The sequence below is a fragment of the Cardiocondyla obscurior genome, linkage group LG21, assembly GCF_019399895.1.
Source record: "Cardiocondyla obscurior isolate alpha-2009 linkage group LG21, Cobs3.1, whole genome shotgun sequence".
NCBI lineage: Eukaryota > Metazoa > Arthropoda > Insecta > Hymenoptera > Formicidae > Cardiocondyla > Cardiocondyla obscurior.
Window position 1 is genome coordinate 992,799 of NC_091884.1, and position 19,947 is coordinate 1,012,745.

The 19,947-nt window shown below is 40.7% G+C and overlaps 4 protein-coding genes across 8 annotated transcripts in view; 1 reads left to right on the forward strand and 3 right to left on the reverse strand.

Annotated features, from left to right (window-relative positions):
* The window catches only part of LOC139110585 (uncharacterized), a 28,164-nt gene extending 20,556 nt beyond the window's left edge, over window positions 1-7,608 (reverse strand). The window contains exons 1-5 of the mRNA XM_070670419.1: window positions 6,643-7,608; window positions 6,212-6,491; window positions 5,415-5,577; window positions 3,457-4,587; window positions 1,341-1,502 (exon numbers count right to left, since the gene is read on the reverse strand). The gene's annotated coding sequence lies outside the window, so the exon portion shown is untranslated. The remainder of the gene's footprint in view (window positions 1-1,340; window positions 1,503-3,456; window positions 4,588-5,414; window positions 5,578-6,211; window positions 6,492-6,642) is intronic.
* A 2-nt stretch (window positions 7,609-7,610) lies between these two features.
* On the reverse strand, window positions 7,611-9,942 carry LOC139110520 (probable glutamate receptor). Its single transcript, XM_070670355.1, has 7 exons — window positions 9,502-9,942; window positions 9,062-9,388; window positions 8,802-8,958; window positions 8,432-8,640; window positions 8,250-8,339; window positions 8,022-8,185; window positions 7,611-7,959 (listed from the first exon to the last, which is right to left on the reverse strand). Exons 1-7 carry the CDS (start codon window positions 9,940-9,942, stop codon window positions 7,611-7,613), a joined length of 1,737 nt encoding a protein of 578 aa, XP_070526456.1.
* Window positions 9,943-10,315: 373 nt separating this feature from the next.
* Window positions 10,316-16,695, reverse strand: LOC139110586 (glutamate receptor 3-like). 4 transcript variants are annotated; one of them, XM_070670424.1, is made up of 10 exons: window positions 16,604-16,695; window positions 16,051-16,212; window positions 14,294-14,341; window positions 13,569-14,065; window positions 13,044-13,373; window positions 12,464-12,626; window positions 12,107-12,315; window positions 11,803-11,910; window positions 11,481-11,644; window positions 10,520-11,395 (listed from the first exon to the last, which is right to left on the reverse strand). In XM_070670424.1, exons 4-10 carry the CDS (start codon window positions 14,004-14,006, stop codon window positions 11,137-11,139), a joined length of 1,671 nt encoding a protein of 556 aa, XP_070526525.1. In that variant the 5' UTR covers window positions 14,007-14,065; window positions 14,294-14,341; window positions 16,051-16,212; window positions 16,604-16,695; the 3' UTR covers window positions 10,520-11,136. The 4 variants fall into 4 exon arrangements, with proteins under 4 accessions (XP_070526524.1, XP_070526525.1, XP_070526523.1 ...); XM_070670423.1 differs by lacking the exons at window positions 16,051-16,212; window positions 16,604-16,695 and adding an exon at window positions 10,316-10,491 and having other exon boundaries at window positions 11,259-11,395; window positions 14,294-14,468; XM_070670422.1 differs by lacking the exons at window positions 16,051-16,212; window positions 16,604-16,695 and having other exon boundaries at window positions 13,044-13,352; window positions 14,294-14,468.
* A 347-nt stretch (window positions 16,696-17,042) lies between these two features.
* Ref(2)p (refractory to sigma P) lies at window positions 17,043-19,862 on the forward strand. Of its 2 annotated transcripts, XM_070670537.1 has the most exons (4): window positions 17,045-17,381; window positions 18,055-18,504; window positions 18,577-19,103; window positions 19,253-19,862. In XM_070670537.1, exons 1-4 carry the CDS (start codon window positions 17,201-17,203, stop codon window positions 19,490-19,492), a joined length of 1,398 nt encoding a protein of 465 aa, XP_070526638.1. In that variant the 5' UTR covers window positions 17,045-17,200; the 3' UTR covers window positions 19,493-19,862. The 2 variants fall into 2 exon arrangements, with proteins under 2 accessions (XP_070526637.1, XP_070526638.1); XM_070670536.1 differs by having other exon boundaries at window positions 17,043-17,381; window positions 18,055-19,103.
* The last annotated feature ends 85 nt before the right edge of the window (window positions 19,863-19,947 follow it).

Sequence of the window (19,947 nt, forward strand, 5' to 3'; positions counted from 1 at the left end):
GCCGCCTTGTCTTTCTCTCTCTCTTTTTTTCTTTCCGCCGCAGCCTCCATAAATGGCCAGCGGGAGCGATCCGGCATCGCGGGGACCCCGCGATGCCTCCCGCGACCGGGACGGGATCGATCATCGTCCATTATCGGCGATTATCAACGCGGATACCGTTGCCACGAGCTCCGCGACGTAACGGCTCAGGGTTTTGTCTTCGCGTGTGCTTCGAATCCCGCGAAAGACCCCCCGGTCCACCGTGGCTTCGCAATATTCCTCGTCTCGGACTTGTCGATAAACGCGGCGAAGTTAATGTCTAACGGATCGTTAATTAAAGGCGATAAAATCTACGGTTCGCGTGCCTGTTACGTGACATGATACTTACGTATGGTAATGGAATAGCTGCAGCTCACCGGCGCGAGCCCGCGGGTTCCGCTAGGTGTAATTAGACTCTATTACTTACGATAAATCGCACGAGTTAACGAAGAAAACAAAAGCGCGAAACTTTCCGAAACGTTTCGCGGTAACGGACGTAATTATGAATAATATGCCTCGTAATTTGGGATAAGTATTAGCCTGCTTTGTACCGTTGGGCTTATTTTGAATTCGTCATTAATTAGCAGCGACAAGCCTAATCGCTGACACGATCGCTCGATCCGCGGCGACCCTGACGTCGTTCCCTGCACTCAGGAATTTCTTTGTACGCCTTATCGTCTGATCGACACAATTGTTCAGCGATTCCGATTAACTCAACACAAATTCGCGTTATTTTCGTCGCTAATCTGAAAGTAAAATAACGTTAAAAAAAAAAAAAAAAATCAAATCAAGAGAATTCACCGGAATTTAAATTATATTTAAATATTCTCCCGATTTAAATATGACAAAACAAAACCTGAGATACCTTCTGTACTTTATCCTTTTAATTATTATTAAAAAAAATTGACTTTAGGAGGTTTTGCGAGTGTTCGCGAGTCAAATTACATTTTATTCCCTATAACGTTCCGCGAACCGCGTCATTACTTGTCTCATGCGGCCACATTTACTTTAACCGACCGAACGATCGTCATTGCTGCCGATGCGCCTAAATCCGCGGATCCGTCACGCTGTGTCAGGCTCGCTCGCACCGAGGAAGCGGGCAAAACGCGTGAACTTCGCACGCACGTAACGGAACAAACGTCGTTTCCCGTACTCGAGGCTCGGTCGAACGAAATTTGAAATCGTCCATCACACGCTGGCTCTTACACTTCCGGTAGCGCGCGCGTTTACGCGCGGCGGAAAGGAGCGAGAGGAAAAAGAAAATAAAAAAAGAAAAAAAAAGAGAAAAAAAATGGGCAACGCAAATGATTACTCGGATTTACCTATTTTGCTTACGGTGCGATTCGTCCCATCAGACGCCTCCAGGAAACCGTGAGATTTGCAAAATCTCGTCGGGTATACAAATCGCCTCGTTTTTCCTCGCCGTTGCGAGATGCGGTAACGGGAAACCCGCCTCGACGCCTCGCCGCTCTCTCTCGTTAGATCTGCAACGAAGAAAAAGAAAAAAAGAAGAAAAAAAAAATTCATACATTTTCCATGTAGAACGCAATCAGCGGATCATTTTACGGCTTTCCACGCGTATACGGCAGTGCGTTGCTCCCATTCTCTCGCGGCTCTTTGTTAATCGAGTAGGCGAGACCGCGACCTGCGTTCCCTCCCGCCATCCACGTACATGTGGATCGATCGCGTGAATATTTTAGAATAAAGAAGTTACGTTCGAGGGCGATAATTCAAATAAGATTCAAATTGCGTTGACGCAAAACATTGACCCAATTTCGCCGCGCTCTCTATATAAGGCGCGCCGAGTTTTCCAGCTTCGGAAACGATGCAGCGTAAGAACGGGCGGATAACGGAACAGCAAACGATCCCGATAAGCGAAATGGAAATTAAATTTACTTCTCGGACATTCTTTTACCGCCTCTCGATATTCGATATCTTGAACGAGATACGATCTGGAAGTAACGTCTTCATGCGCGGCTCGAGAAAGCACGCGGCGCCGAGTCGTGACTATTTAAAACGGAGAGATCGCCGCGAACATTGTTCCCGACTCCCGCATACCTAATCGAGAGGGTAATTTCTCGAGATGTCTACATTTAACCGGCGTATGCAATAATCGCGGTGCTATTCTCCTGCCAGCTCGTGCACGTCGCGCCTTGATTACGCCGGGCGCAAAAGCACAATCCCCGGATCGCATCAACGTCAATCCCCCGGTGTGAAACTTAGCGGATCGACTTCCTCTCCGCGAATCATATGTTATTCCGAACGGACTTGCGGGTGATCCAATTCCGCGTAAATGGATGAGAACCGACGAGGAACTGTTCCCGCATTCTACGGCGGAGCAGCGCAGCGCGATCCGGCCCAGAAAAGTCGCATGGCTGTATACTTTTGCGCTCTGCCTCCGACGATTATGATCCGTCACCGAACCCGCTTCTTACGGACGGGTGACGTAACCGGACCGACGAAATTTACGAACGTAACGTGACTCGCGAACGTCCGTTAAAAAATCCACGAATGCAAACAATGCGACGTGATGAATATAATTAAAGGTCTCATACAATCCCGCTTCTCGTTAAACTTTCCCAGATTATCATAGGCTATCGGTCGAAGAGCCAACGTTCTCTAAAACCAAGCGACTTATCTTTCTATAATACACGAGAAATACGGGCGCTATGCTACAAAATTTCGTGACACGCAAATTAATTGTCATGCGCTACGCGATTGCGTAACTCTCCACGTCGTCGACGAGACGCAACCATAACGGTTTAATTAAAATTTCTGATTGCATCTGCGTTGCATTATAACGCGCACCTAGCAGGCTGTTCCACGCTTCGGAAGTCGGCGGCCCGACTTCCGTGAGTAACAACGGCTGATTTACAAGTCCGCACGCTTTTTGCCTCGCCAGCAATCTCGTCCTTAACCACTAATTTGTTGCGTACTTTTTTTCCTCTTCCCCTCCTCGTCCGCCGTAACGGCGCACGAGGAGATCGTTACGCCAATCCGTGAGATCGGTGAATCCGCGGGATCGCCGATCGATTTGGAAATCTCGTCGTGACTTTCAAATTCCCGTTTTCGATTCCGCGGTCCACGCGATTCGTCCGAACCACCGCGACTTCTTCCACTTATAAGGCCTGCCGATGAATTACGTGGAACACGTTGCGTTTAATTAGCATTCGATTATCGCGGCACTTTCTCCAACGCGAATCGCCGCTTCGGTTTTTATCATTTTATTGTACATCCGGTTTCTCTTTCATACGCCGCAAAGTTTGGAAAACTCGCCCCGATTTACCGCGCCGATATCACGCATTAATTTCCTCTTTCGGCAATTACGTTTATGATAAATGATCGCTGCGTGCAAACTGCGGGCGGCAGGAACGCTCTTCCTTTTCCATAATAATCCAATTAGTTACGAATAAAATTTCGCTAATTAGCTCTAATTACCTTCGCGACAGACGAGTGATCCTAAGATCGCGAGTCGCCGATTTCGGCCCGTGCCTCCGGGAACGCCGGATCGCTCCAGCTGCAGCTGCGTTGTTTCTTCCTTCTTATCTCACCGGACTCGGATGTCTGTTGGCCGCGTTTGGATACGCGATAACACTGTTTAAGGATCTTCAGCGTGCGTCCGGGACGAGAGAGCACGGGAAACGACGTGCCGTGGAACTTTCGGCACGTGGAATTTTATCGACAAGAACGTTTCACGGCTTCGCGAGCGTCATAATTAGCACGGAACCGGGCTTTTCACATCGCGCGCACAGCCGAATCTTCTCCCAAAGTGCACGCCGGCGGATCGGTCCCCGCATCGCAGCTTCTTCTCCTGCGAGAGGCGGCCTCTCGTCCGCGCGATATCCGCAGATCGGAATTATATTAACGAGAATGGCGTAATCGCTCTCGAACGCGACATTCGCTCTCAAGTCTTTTTCTTCGTTATATCATGATTCTTATTAGCACTTCCTCATGCAACACTGATCGTACAAGCGTCGCCTCAGCTTGTCGAACTGCAGCATTAAATCCAAACGTCCCTCTGCGTTCAACGTACCTGCCCGGATCTTGCGGGGACGTATTTTAGTGACTTCTTTCTTTTTTCTTTTTTCTCTCTTTTAACATAGCTCGGTATTGTTCCTTGCACTCGCCCGTTCTGCCGTCCCCTCGCTTTATCCTTCGACCTCGACGAAGCTCGTCCTCCGCAGCTACGTTGCACACTCTTTCGTCGCCTGCTCGCGTGCGTGCACCGCTCGCGGAGAGACTGTCTGCGGTCACAACCGCACCATGCGCCCCCGTGCCGTGAGAAGCACTGAATGGGTTCGCCAGACACGAAACATAATCGTGTCTATGGCAGGCGGATAGGCAGCAGTAGGTACAACACGGCTCTTTTCCTTTCCATTCCATTCCGGCGACGACGGTGGGGTACCGCACGTCGGGATCTGTGCCCCCACTGTACGCACGGGCACGTTCGTACGCAGTCCACACCCACGCGACACCCGGTATACGTGGGTCGTCTCCGCCAACATTGGCGGGAGAGAAAGATGCCGAGAGGAGGGAAAAAGAGACGAAGCTTCGAGCAGACTTAATCCACTGTAAAAAAAAAAGAAACAAAAAAATTAGTATGACGAAAAATCGTAGAAAACAAAATATTAATCTTAAAGAAGTCTGATTGTAATGAGAAATAAAAATTCGTAAGCGTAGGAATGTAAGGGCGAGCGAAAGGAAGAAAGGAATCTCTCCGGCACGTCCTTCGAAGATAAAAAGGAATCCGTTGCACGCGCAGACACCGCGGGTCCCGGTGATCGCCTATTTTGGACAAAAAAAAAAAAACGCGCCGCGGCAATTAAACTCTTTTACGACCGGTGGTTTCGCAATGGTACCTGAATCGCGACGCTGATCAAGCGATACGTTGACAGTTCCCTTTTTATTTTTTTTTTTCGGTTTCTGACATCGAGCAAACAGTACCGAATGGACATCACACCTTTCGTGACGAGCAGAGTTTAGCGAAAGCAACGGGGCAACAAACGCGGATATCTATCAATCGATTGGAAAATAGTTGCCCGTTGTAATCTACGATCGGAATAGGAATTAAACACTTATTTCTTTCGCGATGCGATCTCCAAGCTAGAATTACCGGAATAAACACGCGCGGGAACGCATAAATTGCATTTGCTTTTAATTATCGGCGCGATAAAAAAATACGCTATTAAATACTTAATAATTAATGGCAAGCGTAATACTTTCGTCATAAATGTAAATTAATTATCTCTTTCCTGCCGCGTAACAACGCATATTACGTCAATTATCTATGACCTACTAACTAAATCGTTTGACGTGTGGCCGGCAAAAAGAAAAATTAGTGCACTTAATGCGGTCTATTTGCAAAAGACTAATTAAGTTAACCAGACGTTCCTTACCATGTAACTGAACGGATAAATAATTTTCAATCGTGGTCCTGGCATCGGGGAACGACGTCCCACGTTCTCATTGGATTCATGATTTTTATCCGCATCTCTCTCTCGTGAATAATCGCTGCTGCTTCCTCTAAAAACCATCAATCGGGCGGCAGTATATATTCGCCTAAGGACAAACGACCCGACGTGTAACTAACACCTTCCTACACTCGTACACGTTAATGAGCTTCGCAGTAGCCGAAGAGGTCGCAATGGTGAATTTACCGAAGGAGTCATCAAGCTCCTCGTTTCGCCGCACGTAAATTATCGTTTTCTCGAGGCGGAGACGCTATTGTAACAATTAGCATTAGGCCGCCTTGGAAATATACTTCGAAACGGTTTAAATGCGTAACGAACGCCCGTAATTAAGTAGAAAGTTTAACTCTAAATTTTGAAACGTACGGCAGCAGCACGTTACACGCGAATATAAAGTATTCTCACTTTATTTAGCTCTATATTTAATGCAAAAAAAAAATTCTTTAAAGTTTTGTAAAATCTTAAAGAAAAAAATTAAATCTTAATTAAAAGATTTTTTTTTTTTTCTTTTCTATTTATTTATGACAGAAATAATACTTTAAATTACGCTAAACGCTATTCAAAGAGAACGTCATCGCACGATTTTACGACTTTATTTTACGGGCGAGGCTCCGTTGTTATTATCACCATTGTTTCCTCTGCAACAATTGCCAAGCATTATTGTTTCCTGGTTCGCAATTATTGTTATTGTTACGATTGGCCGCAGAAATCATTCTTTCTCTCACCTCGATATAATGGCGTGTCGTTCTAGACAAGCCCAGAGATGACACAACGCGCCAATAATGGTTACTCTACGTGCGACGACAAGAGAGAGGCCAGCTGGTGATTCTTGTTTTCCTCCTGAAACGGCAGTCGTCGATCCTCGCGAACGATAATAGACAATCGCGTCCGCGAAGTGCATTTTGAGGCCGTCCGATCACGCAAAGATGCATCATCCATCGTCTCGCAATGCATAAATGCACGTCCTTATCCAGCTATCCAGTTCGTCTTTTCTTATTCAAGCACCTATTTGGAAAAAAAAAATAATTAGATAATGAAGCCTATTTAGAATAAATAGAAAATAAAACTAATAAATCTGAAATAAATTAAAATGTCAATAAAAAATATTAAAAAGTTAACATTAAAATTGCAAATATTTGTTTCCAATACATCATACTTTTTATGGTCTCGCGTCGTATAATTGCTGTGCTTCTCTTTACAATTGTGACCAAGGCTGCTGCTCGTTACGTGGTCTTGATCGCTGCATCTCGAACGAAAAAAAAAACACTTCTTATAAAACTTTGTACTGTACTTCAGCATTGATGCGAGATTTTAGATCTTAAACAGAAATGACAATAATTACAAAGTTGAAAGAGGAATATTTACATCGACGTTCTCAACAGTTGAGAATTTATTTCCAAGTCTTCACGCCCGTAGAAATCTTAACGGGAGAAGATTACAATAAATTACGTTTTATGTGAAAAATTTTTAATAAATTGCTTAATCTTTTCCATACAATCGCAATTTAACGGAGCAGATTCAATAATAGAAAAAGCAATTCCGGTCATCACGCTACGGCCATCGCGTGCCAGTCGCGATTAATTTGTCGCCAATCGGTGGTAATCGCGAAGGTTTATTTCATGAGTTTATTTCTGTAATTCATGATCAATGCCGTCGCCGTTAACGTCGGTGCAACGGTAAAGACGAGTCACGTTCTACGTGTACGTATACCAAAGCGATACCTGCATATGGAACTGTCGGGATTGATGAGCGCGTGCAGATTTTTCCTAATGAACTAAAGGTCACTTCCGGTCAAACTGAAAGCGGAAGCGTAAGCGCGTGCTCGCTCGCATCCGTTGCGCCCGCAGGCAAGGCTACCTGAGCGCGTATCGGAATCGACGGCGGCTAATAAGAAATTGCAACCTGCGGATGCACGCTTCCGTTTGCCGGTAACATTAAATTTTAAAGATTATTACATCTGGCAAGTAGCACACAAATACAGATCAATTTTTAAATGCTTCCTTAAACTTACCGAATAAATCTAATAATCATAGACGATCGCGTTACAAATATTATTTTACAAATAATTTCTTAAATATCTGTAAATATCCATTAATTCTATACCGACTTTCGCGACGGATTTCTTTATGGCCAATATCCAATCGGTCTCGTATTATAAAGTTTTTGATTTATATTTATAGTTAAATTTTGATTGTTTCTCTTTTGCAGTTGATTTCTTACTCCAAGATTATAATTGAATTTCTTAATGGCTAATTTGTTGTTCTTAGACCGATTGTTATACAAATAGTACCCTTTTTCAATTATTAGGACAAGTAATGCCACGATCATACTAGCTCCCACCATTGTTAAACTCGGCGTTATGTCACTTAAATCGACAACACCGTAAGACATGTATCCCGAAAAATCTAGTTTCTTTGACAGATATTTATTTTTTAGTTTGCCCATAACGCCGTTAAGCTGAAATCGCCGCAAACTGAAAAATATATAATATTTATATCAACTTAAAGTAATAGAATAATCCTCTTAAAAACTTACTGATAATTTATGAAGCTAGTGTAAGGATTTCCCTTCGTTAAAGTCATCGCCAAATTGTCAATCCTTCCGGTATCGATATATACAACATTGCACTTTATTTGAAAGTTTATAGCCTGATGGAACACCTCTGTCGTGTAAAACGCTAGGTTACTTTTCTCGCACATCTGCAAAAGAATTTATGTGAGAAATATATTTATTAATTTTATTAATACAAGTGATATCTCTAACTTGTTTAAATCCTTCTGACAATCTATGCGGCAAAAACGCTTTTTTCTCTAGCAAATCGTACATTTTTAATAGAATAGCATCCTTGGCACGCTGTAAAATTCAAAAAGAAATAACTTTAATAATAAAAAAAAAATATTGTAACATAAAAACAATTTTCACGCTTAAAATAAAGACAAACTCACGCTGGGGACGTCGTACTCGGCGCTGTTTCTCATAACGATAAACTTGTAAGTGCCATCCTTAACGTAACCCTCCAGAGTGCTAAAAGGTAATCTGGGCGTAGAGAGCGCTAGATAGCTAATCAACGAGGCGGAATAGACGGCCAGAATTATTATCGACGAAATATAAAGTGAGAGGAAAACCAATCTTATCGGCGACTCTTTTGGAAATTCTACGATTTGCATAAAATACACTTATGCATTATATATTTTGGCAAAACATCACGGACACAAATTATGGTGAATAATTAATGGTGAATAATTAATAAATTAATAATAAAATTAATAATAAAAATTAATAAAATAATTAATAAATATTTCTAACAAGCATTACCTGGTAAACCCTGCTGGCAATAAATGCCCCAGACACTAATGTAATTATCAAATAACAATCTCAGTGAAAAATATCCTTTTGCCTTCATAAAAGTCAACAGGATGGAGGTAGTTATTATTATCATCATCAATGATATCCAGATACCATAACTGAAGGTCTGAAAGATTTATTAATATAAGAAACCCGCAACTTATTGCACTCGTTTAATATATTAACGGATTTGATACCAATTAATAAATGCTATTAATATAAAGACTTACCTTTAAGTACAAAGTCCATTGCACGTAGGCAGTCTGAGGCTCCTTAAAAAAAAGACGATACCGCGAGCGTATCAATGGTACCGAGAAGTCGATGACTTTTTGTCTACGAGTCGTCATTGTAAACGCAGACACGCCGATGTCTGCTTTGTTGGCCACCAATTGACCGATCGAACCTATCCACTTTCTGTTCTCTTCGCTCCAGCTACCGAATCCCTCCACCGGTTTCAAAATCTCTATCGTGAAGTTCATCTCCTTGCTGAGCTCTATCAACACTTGGCCGAAAAATCCATCGAGCGTGCCGTTTCGATAAGAAACCAGCGGCGAGTTCTTTAAACAATTATCAATAGAATCGTCAAATTAATCTACGGATTTAATTCTATCAGAAATTTTTTTAAATAATACACGATAAAATTCATGTAAAAAAAAAATTGAAAACTTACTTTTACGGATGTGACGCGTACAACGTCGCCGTGCATGTTGCTTCTTCTAGCGTAGATACTCTTTCGCGTTCTCAAGAGCAGGCCTCTATTAGGGGTCCATAAGGCCAGGTCGAACGTTCTGGTGCGATTATCGCGAAGAGCATACCACTCAACAAGAATCGGGCGAGCGTAGCACACTACCAGCATCTGGGTGCTGAAGTCCACGTTGAATACATTAGCGGTAGGACGTCTGCAGTGCTCCTCGAGGGGATTCCCAGGACGCTGAAGAAACACGACGAGCCAGATGGGAAAGGAAATGGGTTTTATCCTCTTCGTGGCTTCGGCAAATTCGCTCATGCTTTCCTTGGTATCGAGGAGAACGACAAACAACGGCCGGGTGATATTTGCCCGGTAGCTGGTGTATTCACTCGCCAGCCTCGCAAAAGTTATGGTTACGGTCATCCTTTGCTGCCGTGAGAACTCGCGCGACCACGCGTGCACCAATGTCGTCGTGTTCAAATCTGCATTCAAGTTGAAGACCGTATTATGTTTCGTTTAATCAGAGACAGATATTTTATAGTAAATTATAAGTAAGATACCTGCTTAATTTTAAAAATAAATTCTAAAAAAAAAAATGACAAAATTTTTTTTTAATTATAACATATTCAATTTAAATCCAGTGTAACAATTAAATATTAATTAAAATAACATGCATATTAAATTATGATTCATTCAGAAGTGTGCGAGCGCTTTCTTTTCTGAAAGTGCAGCGTGAGAAATGATAGCCGGAAGCTATATTGATACTTACCATAATTGGCAGACCGCAGAAAAATAACGCATGACGTGCGATAATATTTGTGGACGTCGTGGATCAGTCGGAAATAGTTATTAATGCCTACACTCTCTGTCAGCGGTTTGGTACCCAGCACAAAAAAAAGTATTGCAGTCGATCGCGCTATCGTGTTTATCATTTTCTTCGGCACAGATCAAAAATAAAAGCCAGAATAAACGCTTAAACAAATAAGAAAAAGAACAAATAAACAAACCATAAAATAATAATTAAATTTGTTCGGTCAGGCACTGTCGCAGTGTAATAAATGTAAAAAAAAAAACACCTGACGATCATCGGCGAAAGGTTACAGAAAAGAATGAGGGTACCGCGATTCAAGGGTGCGAATACGTGACTGAAGGGCGATCATCGTAAACGGGAATTTATCGGAATCGAGGATCTAAGGGCGCGCACGAAAGAGTGTCACCGGTTGATGTGGACGTGCGGTAGCATTATTACAAATTATATGAAGATACGCGACGATGCGATTTTTATCGGCAAATCATCGGCCAGCCCGATAAATTATTCGCCACCGTCAAGCCTTTCCCGTAGGCCAGTATTACTTATCCGTGCATCGCTTGCAATGCTACTATTTCAGATACGTCAACGTATTTCAGTTTTTCACCTCGACGTACAAAGATCAATTTTTCTCCTCTCGCACGAGACGTCCTTAAACTCTTATTTGTTTTAGCATGCCACAAACGCACAATACGTCATACAATAATTAAAATATTTATTTAACGTATTATAATCGATACTAAATTAATAATAAATTCTTTACCAAGACTTCAGACAAGTCGGATCGAATTAAAATTATAAAAGTTCTCTTAATTATTGTACTTTTTGATCAACAACTTTTTCGAAGGATAAGCTATCGATTGAAATTTTCTCTTTTTAGACCGATAGTGAATTTTTTCTATGACCAGAACCGTGGTGCTTATAATGATACCTCCGCAAAGAATTGACAAAATTGGTACGACGTTAACCAAGCGGACCGGCATGTAGGTCTTCTCTTCCGCTGCCTTCGGTAAGAATCTCGTGTCCCTCAGACGTGTCATTATGCCGTTGTCCAAAAATTTCTGCAAGCTGACACGCGCGATTATCGTTGAAGGAAGGAAAAAAGGAAAACTGAACGCTGGGCATAAAGCAATATTTTTTAAATAATACTCACTGATAATTTATCACGGCTGTGTACGGACTGCCTTTGGTTAAAATCATTCCCAAGTTGTCTATCCTTTCCGTGGAGATGCTCGATAATTTACAGGGTATCTTCAGCTCCACGCTTTTCTTCAGAGCACTCAGCACCATGAAGGCGACCTTTTTCTCCGTACAAACCTAAACAAACGGCGCTAATTGATTACACAAGTAACTTTCGTGCCATACACTGCCGAACCGGTGCTTTCGCTCTGCTTCGCTCTCGACTAGCTGCACTAATTCGGCAAGTGCGGCTGAAGAGAAACAAAACAGTAAACGTAAAAAATGACGATCGGTACCTGTACGAAGCCGTCGATTAGATCCGACGGCAGTTCCCGCTCGTCCTTCATTAATTCCATTAATTTAACCGAGTAAACCTTCGTCGACGACTCGTACTTCGCCTGAAACTGCCGCGGACGTCTTGTTAGGCACGAAGAATTAATCACGCCGTGCGCGTCAGGGTGAATGGAACCGAGGTAGGATATTAAGCGATTACGATTACGCGTTTATCAAATGCAACGGTCTGACATAACCTCGATCGCTCGATAGGTGCACGGGCAAGAGTGAAAGTACGGAGGCTTCTTGATCGCAGAGTCTACTTACGGAGAGCACGTCGTAGTCCGCACTGCCGCGTGGAACGATTAATTTATGGCTGCCGGCGTCGATGAACTCGTCCATCGTCTGAAAGGGCAAGACGCGAGTGCAAGCCGTCAGGAAGCAGACTAACGCCGCCGAATAATGCGCCGTTACCAGCACCGCCGTCAGGAATATCGTTAGGTATGCAACGCGCAGCGACGTCTTTTTCGGAAACTCTGAAAGAAAAGTTTAATTAAAAACTCCAATAAAAATAAAAAAAAAGTAAAAAAAATTAATTAATTAAATAAATAGAATTTTATTTGTGAATATTTAATTGGAAATTTTTTTTAGAGAATTGCGGCTTTTTGTATAAAGTAATGATACCTATAAGCGCCTGTTGGCAAAAGATACCCCAAATGCAGATGAAGGTCTCAGAGATTACATCCACAGTATTTCGGGATTCACGATATGTCTTCATGAAGGACAAAAGAAGCGGTGCGAGCGCTATCAACGTGATAATCGTGGCCCACGTGCATAAATTGAATGTCTGTTGTAAGTATAAAAATTAAAAAATCAGTTCTAAGCCAAATAATTAATTTGAACTACTTATTTTTAAAAAAAAGCTACTGTAATACATTAAAGAATATTGCTAAAGTACACAACCTTGCTTAGCAATTACATAAATTAATCAAAAATTATAGCAAGCGTATTCTCTTTTATTTTTAAATATTCCTAACGCGCAGAAAGTAAGATGTGATCTGGGAATGTTTTGTATTTCTCACTGCTCGTTTATCTTCTGATTTTAACGTTGAACGTTGTTTACATTCAGTTATAGAAAAGAAATTGATGAGGCAAAATTTGGGTGACTAGAACGCATTAAGCAACGCCCCGGCCTGTTATTTCCAAAGCGGTAACAACGCGATAAAGGTATACCCATAATTTTAACGTTAATCAATCATGTTACCTGAAAATAGCCGAGCCACTTGACGCCACATACTGCCGGCTCCTTTATGTACAGGCTGATTTTAGATATGATCAAGGGCAGCGTGAAATCGACGTGGCGCACTCGAAAGCTCGTCATCGACATATCAGCGACAGCGAAATCTGCGTGACCCGATACAATCTCGCCCATCACTCCAGTCCATGTCCGAGTCTCATAATCCCACAGGCCGTGATCATCCATTTTCGAGACGATATTTAAGGTGAAGTTCAGGGAATACGTGAGTTCTTCCAAAACTTTTCCATACATAGTAGCTACGTAATTCCCTGCAAACTTAGTCGCCACAGGCGAATCCTGAATTTGCTAACACAAATTAATTATAATAAAAAACAAAACGCACAGTTAATTATATTTTAAAAACTTTAAATTTGTAGCATGTAAGTTTTAACAATTAATTAATGACATTGTTTTTCTCTTTTTTTTTTTATAATTACAGAAATGTATGCCAGAGATGCTGTTAACAGAGAGAATATTAAAAATCTTCAGCACCTTGACTGTGACTCCACGTAGAACGATCCCTTCCATGTCATTTCTCCGATCGTACAAGGATAGATTCGTCAGGAGAACGAATCTGGTCTGTTCGTTGTCCCATTCTGCCAGATCGAAGATTTTTACAGTCTCACCCTTAACGGAGTACCATTCTTGCAGGATTCCTTCATTGTGGCACAATACTAGCATTTGCGTGTCGAACGCCAGATTCAAGGGATTGCCGATCGGCTCGCGGCAATGATCGTGAGTATCATTGCTGGGAGTGTATAGAAACAGCGTGAACCATACCGGAAAAGACATAGGATAGGTCTTGGTGACCTCCACAAACTCCAGATACGCCTCAAAATTAGGTATAATAACGATGAAGATGGGTTGAACTATCTGACGCTTATATTTAATAGTTCTCCATAGCATGTTGAAGTTAAAGTCCGCAGTCATTACAGATCGCCGGTTTAGCAAACGAGTGCTCGTATGTACCAAATGAGTGATCTGTAAATCTACATTGAAAGTTTTTCAAATTTTAATTAATAATATCGATTATTTAAAAATAACAATAATATATTAAAATTCTATCACGTTCTTCTAACACAAAAAAAAAAATAAATACGTTTCCAAAAATTTTCTATAATTTTCACTGAATATTAAATTAAATAAATAACTAGATAATAATGTAAAATAAAATATCTTATTAATACTGTACTTTTTGAAAAATATTTCGTACTAACCACCGTAATCTCCGTATTTGTCTCCAGGATGGGTGAATATAACTGATGCTGCGGAGTAAAATTTTCGAATGCTCATTATCACGTCCACAAAAACGTCAATGTGAAAATTATCTGCCGAAACGCTAAGAAGGACGAAAAGCAGTATGGGGCACGCCGAGCAAAACAGTGATCTCATTTCATAAACCTAAGAGTCTTTGAACCTGAGAGTCTGAGAATCTTTCGAAGGTTTATAGCGCGTTTGACCCGGCAGTTCAACTAAACGTCTAAAATTTCTACTCAGCAGAAAGAACGCTTCACTATCAAGTAACGTAGGATGAATGCAGGGACGCATATCGACCGTTTCAAATAACGTAGTGATTCTGTTACATAAGAATAATCGCGGCCGACCGAATACTATAACACTAATTGCTTTTGTTTTTCCCTTGTGTCGATTTAAAGTTAATCAACAACTTTCTAAAGAATATTAAGTAATTAATGGAATCTGTTGAGCCTTGAAAATATACTGTTAATCGAATCTTCCTCGGCTTAAGTTAAGTAAACGTTAAGTGCTCTATATATAAAAAAAAATATATATACGTATTACTGATATTGAACAAAGCGCAATTAACTTTTAGATTAGCTTTGCCCTGACACAATGGATATGTAAGCGTGAGATATCTACCGCAAAGAAGCTCGCTGATTTCACAAGCCGGCGACGAATTTAAAAATATCGACGTTCGCGTCCGACCCTGGACATATCTATACGGAAAGTGCACATTTAAATTTATAATGAGACATCAGGTGTATACTCCGCGGGCATATACACCGGCCGATACGGAGTACCATTAGAAAATTGCGATCGGAAATGATCGGCAGATCGCATCTTAAACATACGTTTGTCAGAATGAACATTATAAGTGCTGTTGATGGACAGCACAATTTATTTTCCTTCATTTCGCCTGAAAATCGCAAAATCGCCTTTTCTAGATCGAGTCGCATATTTTTATGCATCGCTATTCTTTTTTTATTGCATATTAATCTGTTACGTATATATGCAGCGAGAAAGATAAGCAAGTAATGAAATATATATTTGCATAAATTGTCTAGTGTGGTTCGAAGCTTTGAAAAATAATTATAAAATAAGAAATTAGATAGTTAACTGAATCGCAGATATATTGTGGAGGATTTTGAGCGCACAATCATTATAAAAGTTATAATAATTATATTATAAATATACAAACATTCAGAAAAAATTTAGAGAGCGACACCAGACTGTTAATGCGTCCGTATACTTCTGTCATCAGTTTATACTAATGCTTGCCGAACAGCGTAGGGTAACTTTGGAAGTTTATGCAGACGATATGATTCACCTGACTTACCACGGGAGAGAGCTAGCGAGGATCAAATTTGCCTAGTAACCATGATACAATATGATTCAGCGCTTAACCAGGCCTGTTCTACTACGTTCGATGATAATTTATAAGCGACGCTAAGACGGGAAAGTTAAAGTCATTATTTGGAAGAAAATGAATTTACTTTCATTGGCGAGACTCTGCAATGTTTCTTGCCTCTCAAAGCTGTCTTTGTATATGAACTTTAATTTGTAAATCAATTTGGCTGAAGCAATTTGTACTAACAGACGTATTGCGTCACTTTGCAAGTTTTTCGCGCCCGGCAGGTTTATTCATAATTACGTAAAATAACGCGACTGGTCACGGCTTACCGCCGCTTAGCTCGTAATGACAGCGAACGCAGCGAAAGTTATTATATATACATACATGTAATCCGTCATCGGCGTGCGGACATAGACGGATTTAGAAAATGTGAATCGCGCGCGTTACTCCGCAAAATCGTGGCGAATGAATGCGCACTTTTTCCCTCCGCCACTTTCCAGATACTTCTAGACATTCTAGATTGTCGTCGTGGCTCTCGCAACAGTTCTGAACCATTCGCCAGTCCGGTTTGTAGCATACAAAAAAAAAAAAGAGAAAAATGTAAATTAAATTTTTAATAATAAAAAAATATAACCAGACAAATTTAAAATACAAAGTTAACATTTTGCTAAACAAATCGTGGAATTAATAATTCCGTAAAAGTAAATCCTTGATTTTGAAACACTTTTATCTTTTTAATCAAATCGCTCGATGTTGCTTTTGTCATTTATCTTATCAATTATTTTTAATACAAAATCGAGAGCCTTCGAGAATCTGAATACCGTGCGAATCCTCGGAAATAAATCTGTTCGACAGACTCGCTCATTTCGCGAACTACCGCGAAACCGGTCTAAATCGATTTACAATCCAATGTAATATTTAATTAATTGTAACGTACCAACGATTGTAAATTCGCAACGGAAAGAATTTCGAGAAAATGTGCACGATGATGCAACTGCGTAGCGTAACGGCGCTCCACCATGAATCATCGTATACAACTCGGTCACGTGAGCTGTCTGTCAAAATAGGCAGAATCACTCAGAAATGGCGGCGCGTGCAGCGACTTCCGCCGTTCAAACGCGCTTTGCGAGTAAACGCTCTCTCGCCGCGAAGTCGTGGTTTCTCGTTGCAAGATCTATCTACGCCGACGTGCCAGAGTCCCGTGATAAAATCGCGAAGAGAAACCGAAAGGATCGGCGCGGATTTACGGCGGAAGGATTGAAAACAGCGCGCGGCGCCAAAGTCGCCGGAAATGACTACGGCATCTGGACGTTTATCGGCGCGACGAGCGCTAGACTCGGCTTATCGATCGCGTATAAAAGCAACCGACCGCGGCGTCGTCTCCGCAAACAACGTTCTACACTCGAAGGGACGGTGCTAGCGTGGAGAGGAAGAAAAGTCAACGTAAAGAGAAAGGAAAGCACCGACGACGCTTACGAAAGCACATTCCACCGGAATTATTTTATTCGAATCTATTCGCCGAGACGAAGCGACGATGGGCAAGCTGAGCTTCAAGGTGTACCTGACGAGCGAGGACCCGTGGATACAGGGTCCAACCGAAGTGCGTAGATTCGGTATCGACGCGGACGTCGCGAAGAATTTCAACTACCTGCGAGAAAAATTGCAGAGCATCTTCCCTCAGCTGCGGAACAAGAACTTCATTGTCACCTGGAAAGGTAGGTCGTATTTCCCTGTTTTTTTTTTTCTTTTTCCTTTTTTTCCTCCGTTCTTGTTGCGAAACGCAACAGCGATCTGACGTCAGCAAACAGAGTTGTTTATCAAAGGCCACGTATATGACCTAATAATTTTTTTACGCTATAGACTGTCTATCGTAATGTCTTGTCAATGTGACAGACTTGATAAAAATTAAATTAAGATTTCGGAGTTTCTACTTAAATAATGGCACTGTTTTTACTGTCTTTTTATTTTATTTTATTTTATTTTATTTTATTTTATTTTATTTTATTTTATTAATTTTATTTATTTATTTTATTTTATTTTATTTTATTTATTTTATTGATTTATTTTATTTTATTTTATTTTTTTTATTTTATTTATTTTATTTATTTTATTTATTTTATTTTTTTTATTTTTTTTTATTTTTTATTTCCCTATTTTATTCTTAACAGTTCCTGAAGAACAAAAAATTAATGATTTAACTATTTGAAAGCTACAACTACAACCAATAAATGTTATTGAATGTATAACAAATAATATAACAATATATTTATAATGTAAGAAAATTTAACCATTAGCATTATTGATACTCTTTGTATGTTAAATACTGAACTGAATGCTGCTAATGTATTGATTGCAATTAATTATTTAACTTGTTTTTTGTATCAACAGATATTGAGAATGAAAGCATTACCATATCTACCAATGAGGAATTGGAACTTGCCCTGGAAGAAATGGAGAGTCATAAGATTGGAATGATTAAGCTGTATGTCACTCTACTAATGGAGCAGAAAGAAGGAATAGATATGCCGAAAATAGAAAAAATACTACATCCTGGTGTAGTATGTGATGTATGCGAAAAAGATATACATGGTTTCCGGTTCAAATGCATGCAGTGCCGGGATTACGACCTGTGTACTGAATGTATGACACTAGGAAACCATTCACAGCATTACATGGTTCGTATGACACAGCCGATTGAGTGGTCGAGCTATCACGGCCGCCGCCTTGCTCACCACATGCACAAATTTCTGAAAAAAACTGCAGCGCATTGCAAAGATGACGAGCGTAGGTACTTTCACAAGAGCAAGCGAAATGACTGCCCGTTGTTCAACGTAGATGGTAAATTTGGCCCTATTGATCTGTTTATAAATGAGTTGGTGAATTTGTTTGACATTTTTATTGATTCGTCAGACGAAAGTAACGAGCAAAAGCGGACACCTAAGGAACAACATAAGGAACCGTCCGCCGAGGCTGCAACTGAGGCGACAGAAGATCCACAGCAGGAAGCGACCAGGCGTTCTTTCTCACAGCTGCTAAAGCTTGTCGAGGACAACATATCTAACTTCTCACAATTCCTGGATCCCCTCGGCATCAATGTGACTGTATTGGCCGATGATGATTCCCCCAACCAGAAGCAGGCAAGCAGTGCTCAGACAAAAACCAACGCGCAAAAACCTGAGGCTGGTCCATCTACTTCGGAAAACACTGGTAAGAAATTTCCTGGCGAAGGAAAGAAGCTACGCGACGACCCTATAGGTACTGCAAATACCTCTCTTTCGACGGATAATGCATCAACACAAAAAGAGGCAACGAAAGGAGCAACAGGAGGAGCTGAACAAGCAGCCGAAGCTGAAGAATGGACAATGATACAACGCGAGAGCGTCAATAATAGCTGTACCTCATCTGCTTCTTCCTCCTCAGACGAAGTAATAAAAGAGGTACGTTTCACATATATGCAAAATTGATAAACTATTTGCTCAATTAAAAATGACTAATATCAATTAAAATGACAAATATCAATGACTACGTCATAATTTTAAATCTTTATTACGCGTGTACCACGTATTCAGAATACCTTTTTACACAGAGTACACCATCAGCACCCGTGCCAGAGAAAACGCCGTCGAACCAACAAATCTACCCGTCTTTACCTCAAGAAGTAAGGCATGAATTTCATCATCCAGATCCTAAGATCCAGCAGGCCGTAGAAGCAATGATAGCAATGGGATTTTCTAACGAAGGTCAATGGCTTACCCATTTACTAGTTGCACAAAATGGTAACATTGACAAAGCATTGGACGTAATATATCCAGTGCGCCGTCATTAAGAGAGATTGGGGCAAATTTTAGTTAACGATAGCTTATACATTAAATAATAGCTCCCATCTATATATGCTTTAAATAGTTGATATATCAATGCTTAATTATTCGTTATATTAAGTTTTATTTTTTATGTTGTTAAATTTACGTAGCATATTTCATTATTGATATGCTAATGACAAAACCCTTGGCAATAATGACAAATTGCATGTATATGTTACATACATATATAATAATTATATTATTTATATGATGTTCGTTATATTCTGTATTCTTATTGTTAGTATATCTTTTAATAATCTTTTATATAATTTCTGGTGATTGGATTGTCATATACTACTGTGTTTTATGTTAATAAAGTATTCACAATATTAAGGACGTATATGTTTCAATTTAAATGCTTCTTTTAACAAAACTAGAACACTTCGCGAGCACTATTTTTCGAAAGTAGATATAATATCTT